Genomic DNA, 12,821 nt, shown 5'->3' with positions numbered 1-12,821 from the left:
TAACGGTACTCATGTTTTTAACCTGCGTACTTCACTGCGAACGCCCCCTAAATGAAAAACTCGTCATCCAGCTGTGACAGGAGTATGATTTGTATGAGCTAACTGTGGTTGGCTACAAGAGACGTCAATCCAGTCTAGGCGGCTTAAAGCAGCAATTTGATTGGTTAACTGAGTGCTAGTTTTGACTGCTATATACAGTAGGCGGTGCTTTTAACTTATTTTTAAACAACACGAATTTAATTGGCTGAAGGTGAGGAAAGTAGCTAATTAATTGGGCAGTTAGGCAAGGGGAACCCGATAAGGGCGGAGCTACGTTGACTTGGCGGCCATACTCAATGTTGTCTGTTGACAGTTGCATGTAAAGATTTGTTCAAGGGTTAACTTATTCTTTGAAGGAAGGTTTAGCATTATTTTCAGTTAAATCAGGACCTATGTCCTAAACCGTTAACGCGTTTATTTCGATCGAGTCATGGATGAAGATGAACGTCGGAGGAAGGTAGAAGCTGGGAGAGCTAAGGTTTGTTGCTAACATGTAACGCATGCTAATATTGAATGCTAGCACTTAGCAAACTCTTTTGTCATAGCCCTGCGTTTATCCATTGCTAACTACACTCACCACCAAAATGACTGCACATTTATTGTCGCTTGAATTACCTTTGAATGTTAAATTGCAGGCTCTCGCCATGTATTTCCCGCGGTTGGGCGTAGAATATGAGAAGCGAAGAGTAACATCATTTATGAAGCAGGTTAATCAGCTGGTAAATGAAGGCAGTTTTCATATAAGTTACTTGGTAGTTCAGCAGTAAACGCATATGTGATTGTTCCATTGACCATAGCAAATAGCTTTCATTTTTATTTAGACATATGTGTTAAGTTTGCCTTTAACTCGTGTGCAGTGAAGATGTATTCGGTGGGAGATTTGTGGCACTTGCTTGATTTATTTTGCTATTGAGAATGCAGGTTGCACATTACTCACAGGCCATTACAGCTCTAAACAACGTGGATCAACATCATATGTTTACTCACTGAAAGGGTTTACTTGTGCAGTGGTTATAACAGAGCCTCAATTCCAAAGTTAACTATTCACTAAGTCAGTCATCTGTGTTTCAAAATTGTGGCAAAACTTTATGTGAGCCTATCCCCCACTAAGCTCTCTAAACAAGTACTGTTTACTTGTATCTAAGTGACATAGTGCTCAAAAATCAGGAAGAAGAATTTTTTTTCTCTCATTCTTTTGTAAACTTGTCATACATGTCAGATCAAACTAATTTTAATGTTAGCCAAAGACCCCCGCCACCACCGAGTAAATGCAAAATGTTTTTAAATGATTTAATTTATTAACTGGTTGCTCCAACCTTGGCAGAAAGAACTGCAATCTGCGATAACTGGAAATGAGTCCTTCACATCACTATGGAGAAATATTGTGCCACTTTTCTTTGTGGAATTGTGTGAATTCAGAGGTTTTGCAGCATGAAAAGCCCGTTTAATCCCATGCCAAAGCATCTTAATGGGAAAGGTCCCTCTAAAACCTTCATTTTGTTTTGTTTGAGCCATTCAGAAGTGAACTTGCTGGTGTGTTTCAGGTCATTGTGCTGGTGAGAACTAGTGAGTCAGACCTTCAGACCACAAACTGATGGTCTGACATTCTTCTCCAGGATTTTCTGAGAGAGCAGTATGCATGCTTCATTTAGTTATAGCAAGCCCCAAAGTAGCAAAAAAAAAGAATAAATAAAAAATTTCAGCCCTCATCAGTTTTGAAATTGACTCCTCTGGTGTTTACAAGTAGAAATGGCAAGCAGCTGATTTCACCTTAATGGGAAGCCATATTATTAATGGCCTAGTAGTCAAAAATGGCTTGTCCCACATTGACAACAAGCCATGTAGTCTAGAAACAATGTATGAAACTAAGTCACCTTTTTAGGATAGCCATTTACACGGCATGTGTTATATGATATAATCCATCTATAATTTGTAATGGAACTCATTTTGGGGATAATAATAATAATAATAATAATAATAACAAAAAATTACTCAACTACAACATTTATATTCCTTATAGAAATCTTCCACCATGCCTCGGAGTCAGAATGTAAGTATAGAAAGTGGTGGATGAAGGAGCAAATCAATGACTTGTGGGCTTGTGGCTGTTTCTTCTTTGATTTTTCGTTTTGTTTTGTTTCTGTTGAGTGATCAATCACAACTTTCTTATTTTTCTGCGCCGTGGGGTAATCGCTGTCACCTTTTAATGTATATTGCTCTTCAAACAATACAGCATCTGAAAGGAAATCTGCCTGCAGTCATGATCTGAATGCCTAAAATAGCCATGCACCTTGCGTATGCTGTCATGTTAGTTACAGGCCATCAGGTGGTGCAGTGCACCCATGAGATTGGGTGAGGTGGAGGATGTTGCGCGTGTGTCTCACACGAATGGTGTTGCTATGGTAATGCAGTGCTGTCTTTTGCCTTTACTATGTTTGTGGCATCGGTAAGCTCTGATTTCTCTTTGGCATTAAAAGCGTGGCACAAATTTGATACAATCACCAACGTGGACAGCAAATTAACCCCTTGTTGGAGACAGCAGTCCCCTCCTGACCAATGATGACATTGTTGAGAACACCGTAGCAGCTTTCAGCAGTCCAATTACATCTAATTTGACTAGAGTGAGCTTCGGCCAGCTTGTTAGTCAGTCTCAGTAGGGCGGAAGTGGCCTTGGGCTAAACACAGCTCATCCTGCTGTCTTTGAGGGCTTTTTTTCCCTTCTTTTTCTTTTTCTTTTTGTGGTAAGCGGAGGCAGTGAATAGGGTGATGGATGGAGAATGGGTGCGGTTTTAAGCAAGTAAGGAAAGAAAGCTGACAATTTAAGGTAGGAAAACATTTAAGGGTGCTTAACTTGATAAAGGGCTGCTTTCAGGAGTGGGACACTGAGGTTGTACAGTGATGGATGCATTTCAGGCTGCTTATAAAGCAGAACCTACAATGTGGCAGTGTAGTCAAGGAACATGTGATCAGAACAAGGTTTTATGCACATGCACACACGATATTGTTATGCATCACGCTTGTGAGTCATCACATAAAGCAACAAGTAGGTCTCCCAGGGCCATGTAATCTCAAATTGAATTGAGCATGCACACTCCAGTGCTGCTTGCCACACATAGAGTTCTGTCTCCTCCTCTCTATGTGAATGCATGTCCCAGTCTCCACCTTCTTTCTTTAGTCTAGACACATGCCATCCTCTACCCAGAGTTTGTGGATCCCTCTGCTTTGGATGTTGGCTGTTGGCAGTGAGTTTTTGGATGAAAGGTTGGGCTGACTGCGCTGTTGCCTGCAGACTGCAAGATCTATATCTGGACAGTAGAGCAACTTGTCCGATGAGGAAGAATGGATAGGTCTGACAGGCAGCAAGAAAGGAAGTCAATAATTGCTGTCAGATATTGATGGAAAGCTCTATGAGGGTCTCTGTCACAATGTGAACTGCCGTGATCTGATTTAAGCTGCTTAGGAAGAGAGACGGGGCATGAGAGAGGCAGTGAACAGAGGAGAGGGTGTGTTGCAGTCAAACCGACCGAGGTGAATTTCTATCAAATTGTTCCCTCTGGAATTTAAGATAAATATTGTAGCTTTAATGTAATTATGCATTTTTTTTTCTTGTCAGGTTTAGTCTCGATATACTTTTCCTTTTATAGCTACAGAGAGGACTTTAAGAGACCCTTCCAAAAAAAATAGGGGGGAAAAAAAAGCTGCATCTGTGATTTTATTTATTTATTTATTTTCTTGAGGTTTTGATAAGCTGAGAAATACAAAGTGACAGTTGCGTGTCCTTTTTAAAACCTTGCTCTGTTTCTGTTCTGCTGAGAGGTTGTCCACTGTGTGTCAATGTAAAATCTGCACTTCTCATCAGCCTGTTCTCTGGAGATTTGAGAATATTTAGCTGCCTCACTTCATTTTGAACTTGGATATCTTGTCAGGCTATGGTGTAATCTATTTTGGACTTGAGTGTTGGGATTACTTTTGGGCTTTTTTTTTGCTGCACAACTGACTCATCAAGACGAGGGGTTTTCCTTTCTACACTGTGGACTATCACTAACCTCACATGATGACTTTTGTCTGGTTTTGATTCATTTTGTATACATTTCCCTACCTTGAGGAGATAAATCTGGACTCTGACCTCATTTCTCCTTCAACCCCTGAGGTTCACCATGCTGATAGTGTGGTGGTGCTCTTTGGTGCTGACGTACGTGTCCATCTACCTCTCGCTGTCCTTCTTGCGCAGCTTGCTAGTTTCAGACAGAAGCGGGCGAAAAGCGACGGGGCGGGGGCGGCGAAAAAGACGCAGAAGAGGAAGGGCCAGGTTGACTCGCAGAATGACCGCTCGACGGAAGATCACCACGTAGAACCAGCTCTTCCATCAGCCAGTGCTACAGAGCATAACAACAGCACCAACCATGAGGTATGCCGCCAATTGCCTCGAGAGCTCATCAATAATAGTTACAAACACTGAAGCAATTTTGATATGTAGGGAGCATAAGATTATTAGTTTTAATTAAAACTGTTGGTTATTTTCATGACGGTCATGTCTCCATTCATACTCACAGTCCGTCCCCCCCCCACCCTGTTTGTCTAATTTTGTTTATTCACTGTATGCTTCAACAAGTGGTCTATGCCCCCCGTCTGTAAACATACATTACAGAAATGGGTCACTAACCATCACATTGCCTGTAGGCCATGTTGTCATGACAACCTGGCCAGGATTAACTGCCCCCCCCCCCTTTTTTTTTTTTTTTTTTTTTTCTCTCTTCTTCTTCTCTACTAAGGCAGAGTTCACTAATGACATTAAATGTGCAAATTTGCAGCACATGCGTTTTTTCCTGACATTTCTTTTGTGGACTCAGGTACGATTAGACTTTAATTCTAATACTTTTTAATCCTTTAGGAGCCTCAAATGTCAGGGAAACCAGAGGTTCGGCAAAACGAAGCGAAGGATCAGCCGCTCACCCCCAAGCATAGCCCGTCCCCTGTGGATGACTTGAGAGAAGAGGAGTTAGCTGCACTTACTGGCAAAGAGCAGCTCAAGGTATACAAAGCCAGTATCTGGAGACTGCTGTAGGATGTCAAACTTTTAAAGTGTGTCTGGGGGAAAACTCAAGAATACCATAGATGGGTTCTCTCGTGGAGCTGGTTTTGTTTAGAAGAATAAAATCAAGGAGCGTAGGTCATTATTGTTAAAGAGGACAGAGGATTTACATTTGTTCTCGTGAGATGAGCCAGAGACGTTGACCAAATCTGTCCCCTGGATTGAGCTGTAGAGGTTGAACAAGTGGTGTGAATGGCTTTATAAAAACGTGAGTGATTTAGGTTTATCAGAATTGACCCGTACTTCTGCAAACATGTTTTTCCCCCATGTCCTGGTGCTGATTGGATTAATTACATAAAGGGCTTTGTCTCCATATTTGGCGCAAGTTAACTTCTTGAAGCATTTTCCAAGTTGGCTGGTTTGCATCTATTAGTGCAGTTCCAAGGAGCATGTCAGGATATTTGCATGTCTTTGTCTTGTATGGCATAATTCAGTAATCCGTAAGTAAGCCGTTTGATTGGAGTTCATCATCATGTTAAACTCAGCTGGCTGAAGCATAACTGGAAATGGAGAAACAAGATGGGGTTTGTCATGAATACTGTAATCTACTTGGGCTCACATTTTTAAGTTCTGTATTGACACACAGTAACCTCAGAACTGAGCAGTTATCTAAATCGGTTCCATTGTGTGATTGGAATTGGATGTGTTTAATTTGTCCTGATGCTTTGTTTGCTCACTAAGACAATGAAAGTCTTGTTATGATATTGCTATGCGTGTGAGGAGGACTGTTTGTTTGGATTTCTGTGTCATCACCTCCCATGGGGGATTGTACCAAGTCTCCTCTTCTGCATGGCTGCTTGGTGCTCTGGACTGAAAAAGCAGCACAGTTGGTCTAATGTGAAGCTTTGTATGCAGAGGAATCTGGTTAGTGTCTTTGGCACGTAGTGTTTCACGTGTTCACTGTGTATTTAAATCTCAAACTAGGGGTGTTTTCTCTGTATATAAGGTGTTGTAAGTTAATGGTTTGATTCTTCCAACCAGATTGTGGGCTTCATTTGTTGTTGTAATTTGCATATAAATTGTTTGTTTTGAAGTATTTAGTCTGTTTTCTGGCCAGCCACAGAGGGAAAAATAGAAAATTAATTTGGAAGTAGGAATGCATGCTGGACATTTGATAATATGTTCTGCAAAAGCTAATGGAAGTGTGTGAAGTTATGAGTGTTTGATTACTCGTAAAACTAATACCGGTACATACTTTTGTCCTGCTTGCAGCTGCTACAGCAGGCTGTGGAGAAGCGTAATGAAATAATTGCCAAACTCAGCTCCAACCTGCAGGAGGCACTGGCCAGCAGAGACCAGGTACAGGTGGAGGCACAGTCTCTTGCTGGACAGCTTCAGGCACTGCAGAGGCAGCTCCAGCAGGTAAGTGCCAATCAAACCGAATGTGGCTGTGGTTGTTATTTGTGCTTCGTTGCTCATGCACAACAACTGCTGCTTGAATGTCTTCTCGTCTGTCACACAGACCAGTGTGGAGTTTCTACGTATCAAAAATCTGTCAGGAACTGAAGCCCTTAATAATCAGCAGCCTTACCATGAACCGTCCTCCCAAGAGCCAAACATCAGTCATAAGGAAGCGCCATCAGAGGGCTCAGGAAGTTCTGGCTCGCAGTCTGATGCTGAAGGTGAAACTGATGTAGAAACTGTTCTGTGCAAGCTGAGAGCCGAGCTGGAGGAAGAAAGAAGAAACAGCCAGCGAATATGTAGCGAACTAGTAGAGGAGATGGAGAAAAACAAGCACGTGCTTTCTTTGCTGGAGAATGAGAAGCAAGAAAGAGAAGAAGAGCGAAAAGAAAGGGAAGCAGAATTGCAAAACCTTCATTTCCAGTTAAGCCAACTTCAAAGTCAGTGCCTTGAGATGCAACAATACAAAGAGGAGAAAGAGGTCCTCAACATAGAACTGCAAGAGCTCAGGAGAAGGCTTCAGGAGGAGGAAGATGCAGGGAAGAGTTATAGTGAGAAGCTTGCTAGCTCTGCCCTTTGTTTTCAGAGTCTTGAGGAGGAGATGAAAAGGCTCAAAGAGGAGCACACAGTGGAGGTCGAGCAAGTCAGGCAGCTTTTGGAAGAGAGGGAGAAAGAACTAAAAATCAAAGAGGAGGAGGTGGTGGGTTTCAAAGCGTCTAAGAATTGGCAGAACCAGGTAAAAGCTGGCGTTAGCTCTGATGAGACTGTCAGTATCGACGAGGCTAATCTGGAAAGTGGAGCTGACCAGGGCAGTATGAATGAATCAATGTCTGGAAATCTTCTGATGGAGCGCTACTTGTCTTCAGCTCCGCTTGCACACTTGCAGTCTTCAGCGATAACTGAGAACCTTGACCAGTGCAGTCAGCTGGACATATCTGCAGACCGCAGGTGAGAGCAGCTGTTATTGTTGCACTATCTATCAGCTGTAGATATTATATTATATATATTAATCTTCTTTGTCATTGTGTCTTCTCAGTTTTGAGCTAAATAGTGATGTGTTTGGAGAAGAACTGTTATCAATTTCCAAACGTCTGATTGAAGAACACGACGACCGCCAAAACACCTCTAGTCCACAGGACTCTCTGGCTGATGAGTCCAACCCTCAGTGGCTTCACAACGTCGCTTCGGGCAGGATGGAAAGGAGTAACGTGTCCGAGCAGCAGTCTGAGGACACTAACTTGGAAAAAGAACTGCTGAGTCAGCAGTGTGAGGAGCTCCGTGAGGAGCTGGCCCTTAAGGAGAGGGATCTAAATGTGTTAAAGGAGGAAGTAATCAAGAGTGCAGAAGAGCTTGAGGAGGCAAGGAGCAGGTAATGAAGTTCATGCCGTTTATCAAATGACTAATTCAAAGTCCTTTTAAAAACAACTCTGTGCTCTATACCTAACAATGATGTTGCTATTGTGTTAATACAGTAATATTTACTTCTAAAGTAAATTGCATAACTCTATTAATTTTGATTAATAATAAATATTTATCTCAAGGTGAATATTGTTAAATGTCCACGTTGGAAAAAGGCATTTCTAAGAAATAAATCACTAGTTTACAATAAACATTTGAATGTAAGCTGGTTTGCTGTGGTTACATTTATTTCTTACTGTAGATTGATATAAATTTTATCTTTTTTTATTATTATTATTATTATTATTATTATTATTATTATTATTATTATTATTATCTGTCTTTTTAGGTGGGCTCAAGTCACAGAAGAGCTTAGGGAAGCTCTCCAGGAGCTCGAAGACGAAAAGGAAATGAGGAGACAATTTGAGGAGGAGCTGAACTTGAAAGTCTATGAACAAGACAGCCTTAGGAGCAAACACTGTGCCTTATCAGAAGAAAGAGAGCAGGAGAATGTAGTAATGTTGACAGTAAAGGAAACTGAAATCTCTGCTGAAACTTCCCTCCTCATATCTGGTACCTTTCCATCAGATGAGGATGAAAAACTGGTAGGGGAACTAAAGGAGGAGGAAACTGCACTCCAGTCTCATCAAAAACAGCAGGAGCTGCTCGTATCATCTCTGCAGGAGATAAAGCAGACTGCAGATTTAGAGAGCACAGAATTCAGAGATGACAACCAGCTGCAAACATTACAGGTATGCCAGTACCACAAGTGTGCAATAATTACAATGCATTCAAATATGATGATAATAGGTTTCTGAGCAATTAGATTTTTTTTAAATTTTTTTTCTAACAAAGTTGGAATGGTGGAGCTGATTCAGTAGTCATATTAGTACTAAGACATCAAATTGGAGGTTTTGACTTGATAAGAAAATTATTGTATAAATAATTAAAACAGTTTCCCTGGCTTCCTTTTCTCAAGGCCAACTATGAGCATCTCATGTCACAACTCGAGGAGACAAAAACTGAGCACGAAACTGCATCGACGCTGTTGAGTCAAAGGACTACAGAGCTCGATACAGTTTTAAAGGAGCTTGAAACGACACGTGTGCAGATTTTAAGTGTCCAAACGGAGGTGGAGAGGCTGGAGAAGGAGCTGCAGCAGAGCCTCGATAGTCTGCACTGTGCTGAAAAAGAGAAGCATGAGCTAGAGTCTCAGATCTCCTGTCTGAGAGAGAAACTGACTTGTTCGGAGGAGGATCGGGCTCAGGCTGTGAAGGAGAGGGATGAGCACAGCAGAAGAGAAGAAGAGATGGATGAACAGATCAAAAAAATGGAACAAGTGCTAGAGGAGGAACTCGAACAGTTTGAGAAGCTGCTAAAAGCCAAGGATGTCGAGGTGAGAGATTACGTAACGCCATGCTTTAAATGCAAGGCAGTTTGAAATGCTAATGTGCAGTGATTTAACCTATAAAGTTATATTCACAGTTGGCTGAAGTGAAGGAAAAATGGGAGGAGGAGAGGATGGAGAAGGACAAAGAGATTTTTGATGCAAGACATCTGTTGGAGGAGCAAATGAAGGAGAAAGTAGACGAGGTGAAGGCTCTCCTGGAGAAGCAGGCACAGGCTGTGGAGGAGGCTACAGAAAAGCTGAAGGCATCTCATCAGCAGGAGATAAAAGATCTGATGGAGAAACATCAGCAGGAGGTGCGATTCATCAATTGCTGTAGGATTTGTAATAGAGTTAGATTAAATGTTAATTTTAGTAGCAAGCAATAATAAATATAATCTGCATGACTCTTTAGATTTCTGACTTGAATACTCGCCTGGAGACAGAGCTGCTGAAGCAGCGGGCCAGTATGGAGGAAGAACAGAAACAACAGATCAGTCTAATCAAACAGGTATCAGAGCAATTCACTCCTTCACTGCTGTGAGGACTCCATTCACCAAGAGCGCCATTTTAGCTTTTTCTGGCTCTTCTTTCGTGACAGGTAACTGAACGTGAGCACGAGCGGATGATCTCAGAGCTCAGTGCCAAACACAATGAGTTTGTCAGTCAGCTGAAGACAGAGGTTTCTTTGGAGCTGAGAGAGAGCATGGAGGCTGCTCACCAGGCTGAACTGCAGCAGGTTCAGGTATATTATATGCAGACGCACAAGCCAAAACATTATTCATTCAGTCAGCCTCTTCTTTTTTTTTTTTTTTTTTTTTTTAAATATTCCAAAGTCAGTGAAATATATTATTGTCCTCTTAAATACTGACTTAGATTCATCATTTCATTATGCTTTTATTCCTCTAGGCTCAAAAGGCCATTGAGCTTGAATCCTTGCGTCTGAGCCTGACCACAGTCCACAAGTCTAATCTTGAGCGCTCTCAAGAAAACGTGGAACAGGAGCAGACGTCTGCCCTCATCAAGGTCCAGGCCTCTATGCAGGAGAAATTTGACCAGGAAATTGCACTCCTGCAGGCTCGCCATCAGTCAGAGGTGGACCAGATCAAGAGGAAGAACCAGGAGCAGCAGGAGAGGCTGCTTGAGCTGCACCAACAAGACATGGGTGATTACACACAAGATCATCTCAGCTGCTCAATGATCTTCATTCTTTAGCTGTCTTTGTTTGAGTCGTCCGGTTTCTAAAGAATCGTTTCTCGTGTGTTCAGAAGAGATGAAGGAGCAGTGGGAGACTCGTGTTGCTCAGGAAAGGGCTTCAATGGATGAAAAGCAGGCCAAAGAAATACAGGTGAAATTTCATTATAAAAAGCAGCTTTTGTATAAAAATATAATTCAAAAAACTGCTGTGGCTTTTAAAAACATGCACTGTCTTGTCATTGTGTGTATTATTCTATTTCACTCCATTTTGGTTTTATTTTGTTTCAGGATCTAAGAGCACAGTGGGAGAAAGATGCTGAAGCCATGGAGGCAAACTTTCAAACGTCCCTTTTGGAGATCCAGAACAGCCTCAGTGCCACCCAGACTGAACTCACCAGCACCCAGGCCTCCCTCGCTGAAGCACAGGAAGCTGTGTCCCAGAAACAGTTAGAGGTACAGGAGACGCAAGCCAGTATAGAGGAGCTCCAAACCTCCAGTAAAGAACAGACACAGAAACTAGAGGCGCTGAAACGAGCCTTGGCTGAGAGAGATGCTGCTGTCTGTGAGTCCTTCCACAGTTCCCATATTCCTCAACAGTATACACTTTCATAAAGAGGCTGCACAGTCCTCTAAATCTATGATTTGAATTTGTGTATTACATTAATATATGCATAGTAATGATGAGTGAAGCCGACTCTGTTCTGGTTGTTGTTGTAAAAGGTTCCCTGGAGGAGGAAATTTCTTCTAATAAGACACTGCTGCAGGAGAAAGAGCAGCAAGTCCTCCACCTACAGGAGAAAGAGCAGCAACTGCAACAAGAGGTTAGTTTCTGGCATGTCCCAGGTCAGTTCCACAAAGTCTGGTAAAAATGTATCCAAGCACCAAAGGGGCATGCCCTGCAGTTTGAACTACTGGTCTACTGCAACCCTAAATATGCATTTTATCTGCAGCTTTCTAAGTCTTAAGTCACAGTAAAAAGGATAATCCTTTTTTTTTCTTTCTTTTTTTTCTCAGTGTGTAAAAATTCTGGATACTAACTTATTAATATAATAATTACTTCCTGAAACATATTGACATCTTAAAAACCTGTTGGGTCATTTTTTTTTTTTCTTTTTTAATTTCATAAAAACATTTTTCCAAACTTTTCCACCCAGGTTTCACAGCTACAGGAGGCGAAGAACTTGCTCAAACAGAGCTCGGATCAGGAAATCAGTCAGCTGTGGACTCAGCTGGAGAGCATGAGGACTAGTCGTCAGGAGTTGGGTGGTATGAATAAGCCTACCAGGCTAAAGCTTGGATTTTTTTTCTTTCTTTTTTTCATACACTGGATTTCTTTACATTCTAACAAACATGATATATTATTAGCAATGCCTGTTCTTAGTGATTGAATGATATGTCTGTTTGTTGTTTTACAGAGCTTAAGGAGCAGCTGCTTGCACGCTCATCTCGGGTTGATGACATCGAACGCCTAAAGATGGAGTTTAATGAACAGAAACGAGAAATTAAAGAGCAAAATGAGGCCGAGCTAGAAAACCTGAGGAGGTACCATAGAATCACCTGAAAACACAAATTTTTTTTGATGCATTTATTCCTGAATATTAACATTTAGTGTAAACAGACATCTGAATTATGGGTTTCTTTAAATTGAGCTTAATTTCTCTACTCTATCATGTTTTACCCTCATCCTGCTTTTAGGTATTTTGAGAAGCGGTTACATGCAACAGAGGAGAGTCACAAAGAGGAAATTGCTCTGCTACAGCTGAAGCTGGTAGAAGGTGCCTTGGAGGACTCTCTGCTTAAAATGACTGATGATGGGTATTTCACTTTATCTGGATATAAAAATAAGATTCATGCTCTGCAGTTTTGCACAAATGTTTTTGTGAATATTCAAGTCTTTGGTCTGTGCTTCAGTGCTCTGTCTCAGTGTCAAGCTCAAGAGGATAAAGACGTTTTGTCTTATACCGTTCAGCTGGAGAAACAGCGGGTAAGAGATGCAGATGTTTAATGGGTGCTGCTGTCAGTTAAATTTTAAGTCGATACATATTAAGTGTAATTGATTGAGAGGCTGCTTTGTTTCCTGTGCCTCATCCAGGAAATGCTTGACAGTTTGACACTTCAGCTTGAGGCGAAACACACAATGGACCTTTCTAATCTGCGATCCTCTTTGACTCTTTGCTTTGAGGAAGAGGTGCAGAAGGTCAGACATCAATTTATATGTTCAGCCTTTTATTAAAGTGATATCATAGTAATATGTGACTGCTTGTTGTCACCAAGTGTTTTTGGTTAACTTGCTGCATGTTGTAACTT

General features: G+C 41.5%; 1 protein-coding gene across 5 annotated transcripts in view; it reads left to right on the top strand.

Moving 5' to 3' along the window:
- Positions 1-297: 297 nt before the first annotated feature.
- pcnt (pericentrin) overlaps positions 298-12,821 on the top strand; it is a 33,961-nt gene continuing 21,437 nt past the window's right edge. For 3 of the 5 annotated variants that reach the window (XM_085258363.1, XM_085258362.1, XM_085258367.1), the window contains exons 1-21: positions 298-517; positions 2,060-2,089; positions 4,271-4,447; positions 4,931-5,071; positions 6,344-6,493; positions 6,594-7,480; positions 7,569-7,901; positions 8,280-8,682; positions 8,910-9,326; positions 9,416-9,634; positions 9,733-9,828; positions 9,919-10,062; positions 10,227-10,482; positions 10,586-10,665; positions 10,803-11,076; positions 11,235-11,335; positions 11,669-11,780; positions 11,930-12,056; positions 12,210-12,329; positions 12,426-12,498; positions 12,607-12,711. In XM_085258363.1, coding sequence (XP_085114489.1) covers positions 470-517; positions 2,060-2,089; positions 4,271-4,447; positions 4,931-5,071; positions 6,344-6,493; positions 6,594-7,480; positions 7,569-7,901; positions 8,280-8,682; positions 8,910-9,326; positions 9,416-9,634; positions 9,733-9,828; positions 9,919-10,062; positions 10,227-10,482; positions 10,586-10,665; positions 10,803-11,076; positions 11,235-11,335; positions 11,669-11,780; positions 11,930-12,056; positions 12,210-12,329; positions 12,426-12,498; positions 12,607-12,711 — 4,293 coding nt within the window. In that variant the 5' untranslated portion in view covers positions 298-469. The remainder of the gene's footprint in view (positions 518-2,059; positions 2,090-4,270; positions 4,448-4,930; positions 5,072-6,343; positions 6,494-6,593; positions 7,481-7,568; positions 7,902-8,279; positions 8,683-8,909; positions 9,327-9,415; positions 9,635-9,732; positions 9,829-9,918; positions 10,063-10,226; positions 10,483-10,585; positions 10,666-10,802; positions 11,077-11,234; positions 11,336-11,668; positions 11,781-11,929; positions 12,057-12,209; positions 12,330-12,425; positions 12,499-12,606; positions 12,712-12,821) is intronic. The other 2 variants (XM_085258366.1, XM_085258364.1) reach the window with 2 other exon arrangements.

Source organism: Mchenga conophoros, linkage group LG19 (assembly GCF_057382185.1).
Source record: "Mchenga conophoros isolate Kocher_MC1m ecotype Shallow Benthic linkage group LG19, M_conophoros_male_GT1.1, whole genome shotgun sequence".
Lineage (NCBI taxonomy): Eukaryota > Metazoa > Chordata > Actinopteri > Cichliformes > Cichlidae > Mchenga > Mchenga conophoros.
Note: the sequence above shows the minus strand (reverse complement) of the source record. Positions and strands in the feature narration are given on the sequence as shown.